The sequence below is a fragment of the Eulemur rufifrons genome, chromosome 1, assembly GCF_041146395.1.
Source record: "Eulemur rufifrons isolate Redbay chromosome 1, OSU_ERuf_1, whole genome shotgun sequence".
Classification (NCBI taxonomy): Eukaryota; Metazoa; Chordata; class Mammalia; order Primates; family Lemuridae; genus Eulemur; species Eulemur rufifrons.
The window spans coordinates 69,670,490-69,690,021 of NC_090983.1; the positions used below are offsets into that span (position 1 = coordinate 69,670,490).

The 19,532-nt window shown below is 32.2% G+C and overlaps 1 protein-coding gene across 1 annotated transcript in view; it reads right to left on the reverse strand.

The window, feature by feature from the left end:
• The window catches only part of GALNT13 (polypeptide N-acetylgalactosaminyltransferase 13), a 445,056-nt gene that overhangs the window by 289,449 nt on the left and 136,075 nt on the right, over positions 1 to 19,532 (reverse strand). The window contains exon 2 of the mRNA XM_069472524.1: positions 4,926 to 5,094. Within this exon, the coding sequence (XP_069328625.1) occupies positions 4,926 to 5,094 (169 nt within the window). The remainder of the gene's footprint in view (positions 1 to 4,925; positions 5,095 to 19,532) is intronic.

A 19,532-nucleotide genomic window follows, 5' to 3' on the forward strand; every position in this document is an offset into this window, starting at 1 on the left:
TCAAAAAGAATTGCAAAGAGTAAATGGAGTACCCAATTGTTTAAAAAGTTTCTCTTAATCTAAAAATAAGAGCTAGAAGGCATAAGAGAATTCCATGAATAATAACATAATATTGATAAAGAGCTGAAAATATTTTACATATATATTTCACTAAGAACTCTGGGCAGCCCTATTCTTACATAGTCATTTTTCAATTACAGGTGTGTTCACACAGTATCATAATTAGTATATATATATATATATATATATTCCTTGTACTTTTCACAGTTAGGGCCTATTGTATGCATTTTTTATTCTCAAGTCTAAGCCTATATTGGGTAAATAATGGAGATTTGCTGGTTGGTTGAGTGATTGATCAGTTAGTTTAAAGGAAACTAGGGCTTGGAAAATTAAAGACTTGCCCAAGATACAAAAGTAAGCCACAGAGCCAGGTCTTAAACCTGGTTTTGGCTTCATGTCTAGAGATTTTTCTTCCTACTACTTGAAAAATCTTTCCCCAGTTGGCTTTTTGTTCCCCCATTTGTTTTGCAAATACTACAATAGAGTCATGTTCCCAAGTCGTTGATATATTTGGACTAAACAAGAATCCCAGAAATCAAAGGCCTTCAAGAAGGTAAGTAATTCAGTAAAGGCCTTGATTATACTTAAAATGCACAAGTACCATGGCTTTTTTGTGGTATCTACCAGTTTACATGCCCCAAATAATGTAGGATTCTATATAAATATATTATATATATAATACATTAAATTTGTTAAGTTAATTATTATAATTATTAAACATCCCTGAGGATGGAAATTATAGAACTTAACTCCAAACTGTCCTGATGGTTCATCACAATTGCCTCCGAGAAAAACAATTTTTACTTACTCTTTTCTCTGTGCAAACATAGGATACATACTTAGATTTATTTCTCTAAACACACCTTTCAATATTTATAGATTGACATTAATGCCAAACACAACATTAAAATTTTTGGACAATTTTCTGAATTCAGTCAAAATAGTTTAAAGGTATACTTCAGTGAAATATGGTTAGATATTTGAATGAATTTATTGTTTGAGTGGTTCAGATACTTTCTGTGTATAAACTAAAGTTTTCTACTGAAATAAATTAAGCTTTTTTAAAAAACTAATTATTTGGAGATCCTATTTTTTACATCTTTATATAATTTATATCAGCCATAATTGGGGATGGCTCAATGTGTCCGCATCTTTCTTAAGTTATAACTATCTAAAAATTGAACTGTAACCGACTAATAACAAAAATAAAAAAAAAAATATTTTCTAGATCAAATGAGTACTAACATATTTCTACATCTTTTAAATAACAGTTTGGATAAGTGATTCATGTTAAGTTTTTCAACATCAGTTGTTCCCAGGCAGTCACACAACTGAGTCATTCAAGATGACTTGCAAATGTCCCCGAGGAACCTCACACATTATGATTGTTCTAGGAATTTTGAAGAATATTTTTGTTTTCTTACTGATAACATACACTGTGATTTTATATAAAAATAAAATAGAAAATTGTTTCATTAATATTATTTCAGAGACAAATTGTAAATTCTTAGATTTCAAGCAATAATAACCACAGCAAATATGGCATTTTATAAACTTTTTATGCTAAGGAGTTTGGATTCTCTTTTTTCAAATTTCTAATTATTATGGGTACATAATAGTTATATATCTTTATAGGGTACGTGTGATGTTTTGAGACAGGCATACAATGTGAATTAATCAAATAAGGGTAATTGGGATATCTATCACCTCAGGCATTTATCATTTTTGTGTTAGGAACATTTCGATTCCACTCTTTTAGTTATTTTAAAGTACACCCTAACTGTTGATTGTAGTCATTTTGTTGCGCTATCACATATTGTTCATTCTGTCTAACTATCTAACTATATTTTTACAGCCACTAACAATCCCCACTTTATCCCCTCTCCCTGCTACCCTTCCTATCCTTGGGTAATTGTCATTCCATTCTCTGTCTCCCTAAGATCAATTGTTTTTAATATTTAGCGGGACCCCACATATAAATGAGAACATGTAAGATTTTTCATTCTGTGCTTGGCTTATTTCACTTAACATGATGTTCTCCACTGCCATCTATGTTGTTGCAAATGGCAGGATTTCATTCTTTTTTTGGCTATACAATATTCCATAGTGAATATGTACCACAATTTCTTTATCCATTTATCAGCAGAGAGACATTTAGGTTGACTCAAAATCTAGGCTATTGTGAATGGTGTTGCAATAAATACGGGAGTGCAGCTATCCTTTCGATATACTGAATTCCCTCCTTTGGATATATTCTCAGCAATGGGATTTCTGGGTCTTATGGTAGGTCGATTTTTACGTTTTTGAAAGACTTGCACACTGTTCTCCATAGTGGTTGTACTAATTTACATTTCCCCCAACAGCATACAGGTGAACCCTCTATTTTAAATGTTGAATTGTTTCACAGTATATGCCTTGCTCAACTACTTAATATGCTTTGTATTCTTAAAAGAAAAAATACCACTGGCCACAAATATTTTAAATGTCTGCTCAATTAAGAATGTGTTCCTTTTTCTTTATTTTTCAATCCATCATTCTGTAGTAAAGTAATTCTTACCTTGATAATCTTAGATCTGATATAAAATTTAATTTATATTGTGACAGTTAAAAGTCAAGATTTTTTAAAAAATTGAAATAGTGTTTACCTAGTTTTCCTAAACACATATCTTACAATCCATTTTATCACATCATGACATAAAAAATAAAGTGATAATGTAAAATTATATAATACCATAAACTTAGCATCTAAAAGGTTCAAAATTATTTTGAAGAATATGCCCATTGTATACCTTTAAAAAAGCAAGTGTGTCTACATACTTACAAACAGGGTCACATATGCACAGAACTCTATGTAGAATTATTTAGGCTGTTGCAATGCACAAATTTAATATTCAATGTTCAACCATTTTCTGGGGAATAGAAGTGCCCATAATATGTAGTTATTTATGATTTCATTGAAAGAAACATTTCAAAGGCATATAATGGTCTGAGAAACAAACAGTTATTGTTTAGCTTAGCTCCCAACCAAACCAACTCAAAAACACTAGCCCCAGCATCTTACAAAGGTTTTGGTCTTATTTGAAGTAATTCAAAAAGGAAAATAAATCAGAATTAGTAAATACAATGTAAATACAAGGACATATTAATGTAATGTAGCCCATTATAGGTGGCAAACTTCATTTGCATTAATTATGATTTTATTATATAGAGAGAAAATCATTATGGGCCTAGAAGAACAACTTCTATTTACATAGAATTATGTCCTGGGGTATGTTTGTAAACCTGGACATTTTCTAAACTCTCGGGACATATCTTTTGTGAATGTGTAAAGAGTTTGCTTTATCAGGACTATACACTAGAATGATAATGCTTCCACTAAATATTCTGATTTTTATTACACCCATTTAAAATATGTTCAACTATCTGGAGCATAGCTTACAGTTTATCACATAAAAGTTAAAATTTCAACATCATTTTTCATGCAGTATTATTTCCAAGTGAATATTTTTTCCATTGTTAATAACTGAACATTCTAATTATAAATAACAGCAAAAATTGCTGGAAACTAAAATAAATAATTTTTAATGGGTCAAAGAGTAATACAGGCAATTGGCCATTTTTATGCGAGAATACCAAAGTATTTACTTTTTCAAACTAAGTGGATGGAGCTTTCTATGCAGGCAAACAAATATAGTCATGTGACACATAACATTTTGTTCAACAATAGACTGCATGTATTAATACAATGATGGTCCCATAAGATTATAATAAATCTGAAAAATTCCTATTGCCCAGGAATCTTGATGATGATTCTGACACTACCTAGGCCTAGGCCAATGTATATATTTTTGTGTCTTAGTTTTTAACAAAAAGGTTAAAAAAGTAAAACATAAATTAAAAAATTGAAAAAAGTTTATAGAATAAGAATATAAAGTAAGAAAATATTTTTGTACAGCTGTACAATGTGCTTGTTTTAAGCCAAGTATTAATTTTAAGCCAAGTATTAATACACGAGTTAAAAAGTTAAAAAAGCTAGTTTATAAAGTAAAAAAGTTACAGTAAGCTATAAAGTTAATTTATTATTGAAGAAAGAAAAATCTGTTTTTTATAAATTTTGTGTAGCCTAAGTGTATATAGTGTGCATAAAGTCTCCTGTAATGTACAGCAATGTCCTAGGTCTTCACATTTACTTAGCACTTGCTCACTGACTCACCCAGAGAAAGTTTCAGTCTTACAAACTCCATTCATGGTAAGTGCCCTGTACAAGCATATCATTTCTTTTTATCTGTTATATCATATTTTTCCTTTTATGTTTAGATATGTTTAGATAACAAATACTTATCATTGTGTTAAAATTGTCTTGACTATTCAGTACAGCAACATGCTGTACAGGTTTGTAGCCTAGGAGGAAAAGGTTATACCATATAGCCTAGGTGTGCAGTGGGCTATACCATCTAGGTTTGTGTAAGTACATATATGTTTATATAATGACAAAATCGCCTAAACATACATTTCTTAGAACATATCCCCATTGTTAAGCAACAAATAACTGTAATCCATTAAAAATCACGTTTGCTCTGTATTTGGCAAGATAAAGCAAAGCCAAACAAAAAAAAGGTCTCATGAAGAAAAACCTGTTAGGCCTGTGTATTCTGCAGTGTCTTTGCAAGTAATACATTTTGTTCTGCCAGAGAAGAAAATATTAATAGTTCATATTTCTCAGCATAGGCACCCACAGTAAATTCCTGCTATGTCATAGGTACTCAGAACCATGCAGTTCTAGAGTTAATATAATCTCAGTTAACTGAAGTTTGGAGATTCTGAAATATGGGGGTTACTGAATTGTATAACACATGTTTACTCACCCTTCTAATCTTACATCCGGCAGGCTTCTGTTAAGGGCAATCAAATCACTGGCCATAAGGTTAAACTGATTGATTTTAAACAGTTCTTTCATTTTTTCCTGGTCATCTTTAGGAATCAGCACAGCCTTTCCCATTTCTCCTGGCCCTTCTTGGTTTCTTGAAATAACAGCTGTAAGACATACACAGATACACACATACATAGAAACACACAGATAATGAACTGAATAAATAAACTCATGCATTGGATTGATCCTAAAATGTATTATTTATATACTAGCTTAATAATATAATCATCAAGACTTCAATGTTTATAAACCATACACTACACTAAAGAAACACCCATTTTAATTCATTAGCTCAATTCTGCATGTTGTTTTTCAAATATAGTTATATTATATGATCTTATTAATCATTAAGACTTAATGATTAAATAGTATAAAACATCACATCTTAAACCTTCTTAGTCATATTTTTAATATACTTATTAGAGAGAGATAAAGTTGATCACTGGGCAGACCAAATTTTGCAACATGAAAAAGAACCTTTAAAAATATACCAAGATTAGTTTATTTTCACATCTAATTAAATGTTTAGGTATTAATATTTTATATATCTACTGCCATTATATCTTTACAAATGCAAGCAAGGTTGATAATCTTTTCTCCCACAGCAATTTGATTCCTTTGTTAAGGCATTTCGAATTGTGTCAAAACAAGTTTCATGGTGGTGACATATAATTTCAAACGTCAAGCTGGATTTGGATACTATATATGCCATAACTGGAATTTCACAACAATATTCTGGGTTTTGCTGTTCATTAAGAGAACTTGGGATTCGATATACAGACTAATGTTCTTGCCATCTCTTCCAAGTTTTCACTACAGTAAACTCCCTTCTAGCCTAAAATACATGTTTTAATGTGTGTGGGTATGTGTGTTTGTGTGTGAATGTGTGTGTCCACACACACATATCTGTATGTATGTTATCATATAATAATAAGCCAAGGTTCCAGTTGACCTTGATGCACCTTTAACTTACTCTTCACAATGATATTAAATTAGGCTAAGATGAGAGGAATGTGTTTCCATTCTTGACTCTGCCAATGCCTTGCAATATTATAGTTCTTAACATATTAATCCTACTGAATTTAATTTCCACATAAATTAAAGGCTAAATGTTTAGGTAGAACCTACACTGAAATACTGTAAAAAAAATCTAAGGATGTAAGTCATGTGAAAGTGATTTATTTGTTATAACAATTCATAAAAATACACATTCTAAAATAACATAAGAATGTGGTAAAAACTAGGAGAGAGCACATTCTGCAAACTTTCCTCTGACTTGATCTCCATAGTTATAAACACAAGGTTGGGTATAATTTGTACTAATACACAATTGACCATCCAGTTGACTATTCTCTTTGAAAGGTTATCCTGATTTTGGAATGGCATGAGCCAAAATACAAAAGAGAATAAATAGGCATATCTAAGAACTCTTGGCTATGGGTACCAGGAAAGTAATTAGCCTTGAAATCCTCTCATATATGGAAACATAGTGATCATTTGAAAAAATTAATATGGAAAAGATACATGTATTCAACTTCAAACTATTTTAAAAGTTGCCATATAAAGAAAGTTTATAAAGATTATTATTCACTTTAAGAGGCAAAAACAGAAATTACAGCAGAAATTTTATGAGAGAGCATATTTTGCCCATTTTAAGAAATAAAATTCTAATTTTAAGAAATAAAATTCTAATTTACCTTGGGACTTAGTAAGCTTAACATCTCTAGAATCAGATGGCGTTTCTGGAGTTGGCTTTGGGTGAATTTGTGCTCTTGGTAAGACAATGTCATTAAGGTACCTTCCATTTTCAGTATTTTAAAAAAATGATTCCAAATAAAGTATTAAATGAATTTCTGTGGTTCCTTTGGGTGTACTTCTGATTCTGAAGAATGTAATAAGGCTACAATAACTCCTATTAACCATGAATATTCAATTTAGATTTTTTATTACATATTCTGAACTGTAACTTTAATGGGATTTTAAGAAAGGATGATTTTTTTGTTAAAAATATTTGACTTTATTGAGACATTAACGTATAGTAAGCAAAGCAATTTTCCCATTAACAGTTATTTATAATGCCCTTGTAGGGTAGGAAAACCTACTTTTACCCTCTTAAGTTCTGTGAGTAGCCTATGAATTAAAATGACATAAGAGAGATTAACAGGAGAAAAGCATACAAATTTATTTATAAGTGTACACAGGAGACTTCAGAAGGAAATTGAAAACCCAAAGAAGATTTTAGGTCCCAAAGCTTATGGATTTTTTTTTTACACAAAGAATGATAAATTATGGGGATGTGATAAGACAAAGGGGCTTGGGCTAGGGGCAGTAAATTGTTATAGTGAGTAGGAAATATATGGGGAAAACTACTGGAAGATAAGGGTTATTTTACTAAGTTTGTTTGCATAGGTTCATTCCAGCATTGACTCCCAGTTTCTGGTGATAAAAATATTTTTCTCCTCCTGACATAGTGGAGGAGAGAACCTTGCTCATGGGAAATTTTATGACCTTCTTTAGAAAGTGGGAGGTCAGAAAAAGCTTCTGCATTTGCTCTTTCTTAAGTGACTGCAGCTCAAAATAATCAATAAGCCAATATGGCAATATATTGGAGTAGCATGTTCTGAACCTCTTCACCCTCTATAAACTCTGACAAAAAATACATTCTGTTACAGAGAAAGGCACCATGGTCAATATAATGCTTCCAAGACTAGCAGGCACACAAGATTAAAATTGTACTCTGTGGGAAAAACATGGGCTCAACCATAACATCAAGATCAAGTTAAAGTACCCAGACGTCTTTGGTATTTGCAATATATTCAAAGGTGTGATAATTTCCTTTTAGGGTTATGCAAATTATAGTTTTGCCAGTAGTAGTAGGAATAAATGTATCATGTTATAGTATTATGGTCAATAAAATTCAGATGGTCATAAATAGCATCTTTATACCTAGAACTAGTTGCAAGCACATGTAGTCATTGTCCTAATCATTCTCAGTTTCATAGTAGAGAACAGATAACAGCTTAATGCCTATCAGGTTAATTGTCTCCTCTCTAGAGTTAAATACATTTTTCTACAATATCCTCTAATGAATGTGTATTTGACATTTTAAAATTTTTTTTTTTTCCTGTGTTTGAGCAGATCTGTTGATGTTTTTCATTTTGCTCAAGCAAAAAGAATGGTAAGTATAGTGAGGAACTAGCCTTTTTCTTTTTCTGGCTTTTACCTGGTGGAAGGCATCTTGCTAGACGAAAACATTTTTTTATTCCTTCAAATAGCATAAATAAGAAATGAGAAAGAATAAATAATCAGGTCGTGGTTTATCTCTGATCTGTAGTACCTTCAAATAGCAGTTCCTATTTTTTTCTTACCTGTTGATTTCTTTCCTTTACAAAGTTTAGGAAAAAAAAAAAAAAAAAAACTACCCACACACCCGTAAAATAGCATGTTTCCCCACAGCCAAACAAACAAAAAAAATCAAAAAGAATTGCCATTAAAATAGTTGTGTTACTTATCTACTCTAATAGGCCAACGTAATGCACAAGGTCTACATTATGGTCTATTATTGATTTGAATATGAAGGGAAATGTCCCAATTCCAAAGCTGGTTTAGACTGCAAAAAGCAGTTAATATATTATGCTATAAGCTATTTTCTTCCTAATTATATGGTGAAATCATTAAAAAGATAATTAATTTGATTCAAAATGTCATTATAAATCTTTTAGAAATATGATAAAAGCAGAATATATTTCATTTTCTTTAACATAGTGCCTACTTAAAAGATTTAAAGAATATTTATTTTAATCTTAGAATTCCCTTGATAAAGAGAATGATTACCAAATATAAAAAAATCAACCCATCAGTCTACCAAAAAGAATACTTCATATAAATTACATTATTTACTTTATACATTGCATTTTGAATATTTTCTTATTTGCAGAATTACCCTTTTAACAATGAGCCCTATCTATTTGAAAAAAGAAAAATGGCCCAGCCTATATCTAGGAAAAAGCTTGTAGTGAATAAAAAATTCAAGTTGATATTAAAGTAATGATTTTATTCTGCTAAAGAACATAGCAATATATGATGCATATTGGTAAAAGTGTAACATTGAACCAAAAATCTAAATATTATCCTATGTAATGTGCTTTTCAAATTATATTCCCATCCTTAGATCTACTCAATTATTAATTCTGTTTATTTGCCTTCAAAATCTTTCTTTTCATTGACATTGTAGCTCTTCTCTCATTTCTGTCACTTTCAATTTGACTACTGTAATAAATTAGAAACTTTGACTTTTAGTTTCTCTCATCTTTGAATATTCATAGTTTGTTTCCTATAAACCAATTTCCCTAAAACAGTATTTTCTGTCTTGTCAGTCATAAATCTTTGCAATGGAGTCAAAAGATGAGGAAATCATGCCAGATCTTGCACCAACCCTCTACCATCAAAACCACTTTACCTTCCACTCAGCATTCTCTGGACTATGCTCTTTTGCCAATGCAAAGGCTCTGAGTTTATCAAGGGTAATTTATTTTATTTTATTACTTTGTTTTAGAGGCAAGATCTCACTATGTTGCCCAAGCTGGAGTCCAGGGGCTATTCACAGGTACAAACATAGTGCACTAGAGCCTCTAACTTCTGGACTTAAGCAATCCTCCCACCTCAGCCTCCAGAATAGATGGGACTACAGTATGCACCACCAAGCCTGGGTCAAGATTAATTCTTGATAAAATAATGAAACTCAGCATACATTTGCTTTCTCCCATTTCTCTTAGAAACAATAATGGTCTTTAAATGCCAATGTTACACTTAACCTATGAATTTAATAACCAATTTCATTCTATTTAAAGTATGAACAAATAGCAATTCATTTACTATCCCTTTGAAAAGGAATTATGTACAAGTTTTATAAATCTGAAACATCTGACAATAAGATTTTTTTTTCATTTTTTATCATAGCCCTATGTGGTGTCCTGATTTTGTCCATTACATTTAAATAACTGGATTTTTGTGTAGTTTTTAGATTTTTATACAGAAAGTTGTAAATAGCAAGCCTTGACTGGATTAAGTCCAACAGACATTAGCTACTGTTTCCTAGGAGGGTGTCACCTATTAGATAATCAGTAGGGTGGCATTTTCCATCAGCTAGCTAAGTGAGAGAGAGCGTATTCACAAAACTAAAGGAACAACATTATCTTTCACTTATTTTTAAACTACAAATATATTCTTTGTATGACAAAAATAATGTATGTTCATTTAATAAAAAACAAAAGAAGAAAAGAAAGAAAAAGGAAAGAAAAAAAGAAAAATAAAGGTATCCACGATAAAAAATAGTGAAAAATCAATGAAACCACTGCTGAAGGGTCAGCAATAATTTATACACAAAAAGACATATGTATCTAAAAAGGACCATTCATATATGTTGAATTTTAACATTTTATTTATCCTTATTGTACTTGTTTTTTTATGATTTAAAAAGCAATTGTGAAAATCTTCCCAAATAAATATGTGAAACCATAGCTACTTTCTAATGGTTGCAAAATATGCCAAAGTGTGACTGTACCATGATTTATTTAACCGATGTTTGTCATTGAACATTTATGCTGTTTTCATCTCTCTTATAAACAATGATGCAATTAACGTCCTTCCTATGCATACATCTTTGCAAATTTGTTTAAATTTGGCTTTGAAAAAGTGGTAGAAGTTTAATGGGGAGATTGCAGATTAACCATGCGGTATTAGAATTATTCCTCTTTCTCATCTCTGAGTTTCTGTATGATATTTCTTTTGCCCGGAAGTTCCTTCCATGTACGATCACCCGAGTGATCTCTGTTCACCTCTAAAGACCAACTTCAACTTTCACATAAGGTAATAACTCTCTGCTTTATGATTTTTGTAGTTCTTTTGCTTTATTCCATTATACCCTTCATAACATTACATTACCACTATGTGTTTATATGTTATGGCAGAGAGTTTAAGTATTGAACTAACTTACTTTCTCGTCCTCCTGGACACAAAGATATACAACATGTCCCAGTCTCCCCTGTAGTTCGGTGTGGTCCTTAACTGAGGATAGAAACAACACGTGCCAATACCAGGCCTGGCTCATAAAAACTTCCCATGTGTGATTCTCTACTTTCCCCTGTTGTAGCAACCTCAGAAGCCATGTGTTGAAAACAACAGTCACCACTAGATGGCAGTAAGCTGGGTGTCGAATCACCATTTGGAGGAGAGCCATCAGCTCCTCAGAAGTATCCATTGCATAATTTACATAAGAAAACAAAACAACTCTATTTTGCTAAAGCTGATAGTGTTATTTTTATCCATGCACTTTTTTTTTTTTTAGATTGTGTGATTTTTGTTTTTCAGCATATCATGCACTTTGTTCATTCTCCCTTTAGTATATGAGCCTGACCAAGGCATTCTGCCTCAATTTTAGCTCCTCATCCTCTCTGGCACTGCCCGTTCAATCAATGAATAAATTGAAAAAAGTAGAAGGAAACTTTGAAGCAATCTAGCTCTACTACCAAAAGACTGATGAACAGAGTAATTAAAAAATACAGGTTTTCATAGTTGGTTTTCCCTATCTCAGAAATGTGTAAAACTGACCAGGTGATATTGAAAAAAAGTAAAACTTTTACTTCATATTTTTATATTAAAAACTTTGTCTTCCCTAGTATCTAATATTTTGGTTGAGATTAATAGATGTGCATGCATTATAAATACATTCATATATGTTAATACAAACTCAAAAATCATTACTGATAGCAATTCACAGTTAAAGTGTGTGGAGACTTTGACCTTAGCAAACTTAATTAGTTCACAAACCAAATCCTAAGCAGAGAGTTAAAGAAACTACCATTTAAATATGGAAGTATATGATTAATCCATTTCAATGCCTCAATTGTAACTTTTAACAAAAACGGTAGTTTGTGAAAATATTTCCACTATTATCTATACAATCATGCCCACATCACACCTTTCTATACTATTCTATACAAGAAATTGAATATAGCTTATAAAGTATGACTCAGGAATTCCTTTATAAAAAATACATTCTAGGGAAATAAATATGGATACGTCCAAAGATTTTCCTGCATAGATGATTAAAATAGCTTATATATGCAGGTATATTTGTACATGCATGCAAATATAAATGGGTATACTATCTCCCCATGTATATCTCTTTATATACAGTAACTACTATATAAATTGTGCTATATCCATATAAGAAAACTACGCACTAATTGAAATTATGCTATAGAAGAATGTTTAATGATGTGGAAGATGTTCATGTTTTGCTAAATCAAAAAGGGGTTGTAAAACAATGTTGTAAAATAACACAATTTTTGCAAAATGAAAAAGTTAAATGAGGTATATGCATACATCATCAATAAAGATTAGCAGTGTTTTTTTAAATTAGAGGATCTTTTACATCTTTCTTTTGCATTATCTATATTCTGTAAATCAATTCAACATTACCTAATAACGTAATTTCAGCTACATATTAACCAAAAATCTGGCTTCAGTGAAGATGACTATAACTTGACTTTTACAGTGACAGTACAAAGTGAAGTCAGTAGATGTTGGGGTATGAAAAAGAAGGATCAGAGTCCAGTGGAAAGAAAGCTTCTTAATGAACATAAAGTGACAAGCAGATAGAAGACTACCCATAAAGAATTATGGTTTCTTCTACCAGAAAAGTTCCTCACAAGAAATTCAATGCAGTTTAGGGATAAGGAAAATATTTAATAGATGAGCAAGAACAAGTATTAAGGTCATTGAGTCATTTGTAGGAAAAAGCACACTCCAATATTAGTATAAAATTTTTACCGTTCCTTTCATAATCAGCCTTACAAAATATTCTACACATCCATTAAGCTCATACCATTCGTATATAAAGTAAGAGCTTGTTTGGCACATGTTACAGTCACAAATGTTTCCTGGAAACAATTAGCCCAACTTTTAAAGTGTTCACTAAGGTAATAAAATAATGCTGAAATATGAAATTATTTCCTTCTGCATTAGGAATGAGCTTCCTCATTAAAAGTATTTAAAAGGCCCTCATCTTACAATGGCCCTAGTAATAGCCTTAGTTTTAGCTTTATATAGGAGCTCTCTTGATCCTCCCCACTTCTGTCCACAACGCCCTCCCCCCCAAATCTTGAAATAACCATGAATTCTTTGGAAATAAAAGCACCAATTTTGGCTGCAGGATGCTTTGAGAAGCCCTTTAGAAGAGGACATTTCAAATTGAGCAAGGGCCATTTTAAAGAAGCTCTTTACATAATCCAAGATTCATTAAGAATTGTTCCTAAGATAGACAAGATTAAGCTTTCAGCATTCATTATATCATCCACAGACATGATTCACCAAATTGACAAAAGATATCCACTTTGGTCAGAAGGAAAATAACACTGCACTCATTGACTGTATATCTGGCTGAAGAAGTGGACATATATTTTAAAAATATTACTCAGTAGGTAGTTCCTGGTTGAAAGTAAAATAAAAAAATACCCTTCACAAGAGTCTGCAATTAAAAAATTATTCGTAAAATTATGCTGAATTAAGTACGAGCAGATAAATAAGTCATTTAAAATACTCTAAACTGTTTTAAGTCATAAAATTGCACCTACTGCTGGACTGTGAGACTTTCCTGATGGCAATTGTGCTGAATGCCATTTATTTGGCTCCCCAGACCTGACTCAGTGCCATCTGCAGCCTGTTCTGTGTCCTGGGTGGCACATCTCTATGTCCACACTGGGCAGGCTCCTTTAGCCTTTGACCCCTGGTTAGTAAGGCACTGACAGGGTATTAGGGGACAGGGAATGAATGAGGTTGAGGTATTTCTTTCTGTAGTTTCCTTTCCTCTCTGTGGAGTTCCTGAAGTTGGCTCCCTCAACCACAATTGTAATCTCGTGGGAGTGCCGATGACCAGTTAATAAAGGAAGAAAAAGTGCAAGCTTAGATTAAATGAGAGTCCACCCTATATGCTAGCACCTGCTGGAAGTTGCTCCTTTACAAGTCTATTCACAGGTGATCCTGAAATTCAGTGGGGAAAGGAAATCCTCCCATCAGGCAGAAATCTAGAGGGGAAATTTGACTGAACACTATGTGAAAAGTAGGGATGGCTTGAGGTAGGGGCTTAAACTAATCCATGAGCAATAGCTAACAGGTTGGGTAGTAGGTAAGGGAATTTCAAGGAACAAGACTGGAAGACTGATGATAAGGAGATTTAGGGGAGGAGTATGTAAGTGCTTCTCTTGAAACAGGCACAAAGGATGAATATCCATGCCCCATGTACTCTTCCAGAGAGGGTTTCCACTACAAAGGAACCTCTCAATAATCACGTGGACAAAATTGTCTTTCCTATAGCTGTCAATTAATGTCTTTTTCAGTTAACCCACTGATTGCTCAACGGGAGAGGTACTAAGAGGACAGGATAGCTCAGGGAAAGACTGTGCATAGATTTGACAACATGAACTCATCACCATGATATGGAAATGGCCACCCAATCTGCCATTAGAAGATAACACAAAACAACTCATGTGAAACCCTTCTTGACTACCTGGTAGGAGGTAGATTCCATTGGACCCCTTTCATCATTGTGGAGAAAAAGCATCTTCTTACAGAAAGAGACAGACATCTGGAATCTGTTTTCTGTGATCAAAATTCTATCAGTACCATCATCTGTAGACTTACAGAATCTTTATTGTTTTTGGATTTTGACATCTTGCTTCAGACTAGGGGAAATAATTTATGGCAAAAGAAATGTGACAATAAGCTCACCAAAAAAATCCACTAGTCTCATGCCCCAACATCTAGAAGCAGTCAACATGATAGAACAAAATAATATGCAAAGACTGCTACAGCACCAGTTGAGAAACAAACCCTTGTGGATTTGAGGCACTCTCTGACGGGGCACTATATAACTTAAACTAATATGAAATGTATGGTGTCATTTCTCCTATAGACAGAATGCACAGAATCAGGAAGGAAGTGAGAGTGGTCTGTCTTATCAGATAACTTATTGAAGGGGTATTTGTTTTCCATGTCTGGAACCCTAGGCTTCATAGGTAGAATGGTCCTAGTTTCCATGGGAGAAATGCTTTCACTACAGACCATAATCATGCCCATCAAATTGGAAATTGAGCCTGTACTCTGGACATTATGAACCCCACACATTGTCCAACTGACTGGCAAAGAAAAGGACCACAAGACTGATTGAAGTGATTGATGTTACTTACCAATAGAAAATTAGATTGCTTTCACAAATGTGGGGTAAGGAGAACTATTTCTGGAACCCAGAAGTTTCTCTGGAGCGCTTTGCTTTTTCAATGGGGCAATTACTAACGGCAGGCCCAATCAAAGGCTTATAACACAGGATCATGCCATCAGGTAAAGAATACTATACAGAGAAAATACTAGCAGAGCTTAAATGACAAATATTGAGTGGGTGTGGCTAAAACAATTTGTAATTTTCGTCAAAGACCTCATAATCAGCTACATAAGTAAGTCTATAACAGCTATATTTTAAGTTAAGAATTCCTTTCTCTACATTTTTCTAGATTGTCTTATATTCAGAATACTTAGGTTTGCTAACATTTTGGATTCTGTTTGGGAATGCGAGTAAACTGACAACAATTTATGAGGATATAGTAGTTGATGGAATTCATGTAACCCCTTTAGTGATGCATATTTTTCATCTGGAAAAGAGCAGAATGTTACAGGGGTGAAATACTGCAAATTTTCCATTTGCTCTCCCAGGCACACTCTCCTCCCTTACCTTTCTCATATTATGCCCCAGGAGGCTGACTTACATGGACTACATCTATGGACTTTCTTTTCTGGCTTGAAATTGAGTTCAGCAAATGGGAGAAACCAGTAGAATTTAGATGGTAGGACAAAAATAAAATCAGAACATTTATTCATTTGGTCCCTCCTTGTGGAAAGTCCACAATTAAATCACTTTAGCATTTGAGCCATTACTTTTTCTTAATTGAACATTACTTTACCTTTCTAATACACTTTCCTAAAGGCTTTCAACACTTTCTATTTTGTTCATGTTATTCGATCAATTAAAAAATGTATGATTATGAATTTATAATAAATTATGATTATTTGTTGAGAATAAATATAGGTAATACTCTAAACCAAAAATAGTAAATTTAAAATAAGGCAAAATATAAAGAGAAATTCAAATAATTTCTTTGTTCCACTTCAATGAAGCACCTTCCACATTCCTGGGGTGCATATCCTACATGTTGGAAATCACTATAGATAAAGTGATGGCAACATGCACTTCTTGTTTCAAGACATTTTTCTATCTCATTGCATGGATTGTTATTTATATTGTTATTTCATTTTAGTATAAACCTCATTATGCTGGGCATAGGGTTGGCCTTCTTATTGATTACTCTTAATGCCACAATATCAAGAAGAAAGAGAAAATTACTGGATAAGGTTTCTGAAGGACAAAATATGGATAACATGGATAACATTCAAATGGCAGACACACTTTGCTACCTTTTCTGATAATCACATTGTCCCTATCCCCAGAATATGGTATGTTATGGTATTATATTTATGTGTGTACTCTGCAGGGAGCAGATGAATAGGATGGTGGAAAATACAAAAATTAGAAAAGATAGTTTAGGATGGTCGGGCGCATATAGTGAAATCATGAAAATACAATTTGACTGTTGTATTTTAAATATTAATCAGAATATATTCCTTGAAGTAGAGTTAAAATATTGCTTGTCTCCATGATAATAAAAACATCATGAGGCTAATAAAAAGCTTGTATGGTTTGCATGTCAGAATGACCAGATATAACTCTGAAAGGCAGCTCACATATTTCATCAGTAAATACAGAAATATGAAAAGATATCAATTCTTCAATTTAGCTGTCAAATAATGGACCTACATTTCTTATTACCTAAATGGTTACTTGATTTTTAAATCAGATATTTTTCAGACACTCCAGCAATAATTTCATACCATCAAAATAAACTGATGTAAGTATGCTGCAAGAAGCACTGTAAGGTGAACTGTAACATTTTGATAATTACATTTTGTGAAGAAAATTTCTGATGGAAGAAAAAATGTCCAGTGTTCTACCAGAGCTAACAGATAACCTCACAATCACAAATCTAATCACTACCTGCCTCCTACCGTCACCCCTTATGTTAATGTTTGGGGCATTCCAACATTTTATTGGCCATCTGTATAAACCAGCTGCTGATCTTTCTATTTACTCACAGTTATTATAAATATTATTGTTCATCATTAATTTATATTGAGTTTTGATTTCTTCATTGCCTCTGGACATTTTTTGTTAGTTAACACTAATAAAAAGAACCAGGATACTAATAATATGCTATAAAAAAGGATAATTTTATTTAAGAGTCAAAAGAATTAAATTCAATGTGTTAACTGAATAACGCAAACATACCATTAAAATTTCAGAAATCGGTCATATACTGCCCCTGCCCTTTTTAAAGTATCCAAATATTTTAGGAACTCAACCATTCAAAACACATAAGGTCTAAGTCCACACTCATTTAATAAACATTCACTGAGTGTACTGAAAAAAAATATGCTAATTTTAAAATATAAATGCTGTCATAAATATCAACACAATACTCAACTACCAGTAAGGTATCTCTTTAAATGAACACACTCTTTCTTACAATGCATCAGATTTATATAGAGTATTGTCAAATATATCCTGAACTTTGTTATCTAAACCTTGCTTTTATAAGCAAATTTTGGTTACATCATAAAGTGAAGTACGTATTGCAGGTGCTTACTCACCTGGACAATCCACAGATTTAATTAGTAAACCAATATAAAATAACACAATGCTCTAAGCCTGAGGATAAGCAATAAGTTCTTCCTTCTATTTCTTCATAGTTTCCACTTAAAATTTTTAACATTTCTACCTTGTTATGTATAATAAATATATCATATGCATGTACATATACCCATACATGTATAATTTTATATTGCTGCAAAAATTATAAATACTTGAATATATATATTATATATACCTGATTATATATAATAAATATATCATATAAATATATTTCTACAAAAAGTTTAAATACACACACACAAACACACACAGTTTCCAGAGTTTTTGATGGTAATGTCTAAAATATCATTATTCATTTTGCATTTTTCCTTTATAATATTTGATAATTTCATCTTCACTTTTTTGTAACTATGTATGGAGGTGCTTAATTTTCATTACATATTCATTACTAGTTTCAATTCTATACTATTAAAATCTATTGTGGTTTAAATTTACTTTTGGTGATTCTGCAATTTAACTTGATTTTCAAGGTAACTATAAACCTTTTGAGGAACATTTCCCATGAATTTATTTTAACCAGAAGTAAAAAGCAGTTTACTCAGGCATAATTGCCTCCCAATTCAGATTTCTACAGGAAAAAATAGTAGCAATCACTTTAGGAGCAGCTTTAAAATGTATTTATATTATGAATAACATCATCCAATAGGTAATCCCACAGCTATTCATGGTTAATGACTCTTTCTTTATTCATGCTGATAGGGAGGAGCAATGATAATATGCATCATTGTATTGTTATATTTTCAGTTATTTATATTTACTACCCTACATCACTGGAGTAATTTGAATTATTTCCTTTTTCATTTTATAGTCCAGAGAGGTAAAAATATTCCAGGGATTTCAAAATTTTTTTAAAGCACAGCTGTGACTATTCTTTTAGAAGTGAACTTAAAGATTATTTATTGATCAAATTTTAATTCATCTTCTATTGGTGTATAGCAAAAAATATTAACACAATGTTGTTTTCTTGCCTTCTGGCTCTATTTCTTAACTGTGGCCTCTTTTGTCTGACGTAATGTGCTATTGCATATACTGTCATATGAGAGACCAAATGTATGAAAGAGTCAACTTGAATAGGTATATGCATTGCACGTCAAACCCATATTGTCTTGCATTCTTCAAAACCCAGATACCTCATATCTTATAGAATTATAGAATCATAGTATCTCAAGATTGTGAATTCATAAATTATTAATTTATCCCTAATGCACAAAAGTGTTTTGAATAGAGAATTGTTTGGAGCCGGTATTTCTTTTTACTTGCCTATCTTTGAGTTAGAAAATAAAATAGAGTTTAATTTGCAAGTCAATCTTGCAAATTTATCTCCACAATCTTAATCATTTATGATAATTTAGAAAGTAAAAGTATGTGGTCTCAGGAAAAATATAGATTGATGGGAGAAAAGGGAAAGCAGTGATGCATTAAAGTTTCTTTTGTCTTGAATATCACACACAGTTAAACAGAACCACATGATAGTAGCAACTTGCTATTGCCTCATCTATTAACTGACCTTATGTGTTCCCTCTCAAATGAATATTCACCCATTGAAAAACAGTCATGGTTCCCCTGGTTGAGATATTCCAGAAGGTAGATTGTCTCCCATGTAAGAAAGAATCTGGTGTCATTACGTGACGGCATTCTGCTCTTACAATAAGACATTCCAAAGAC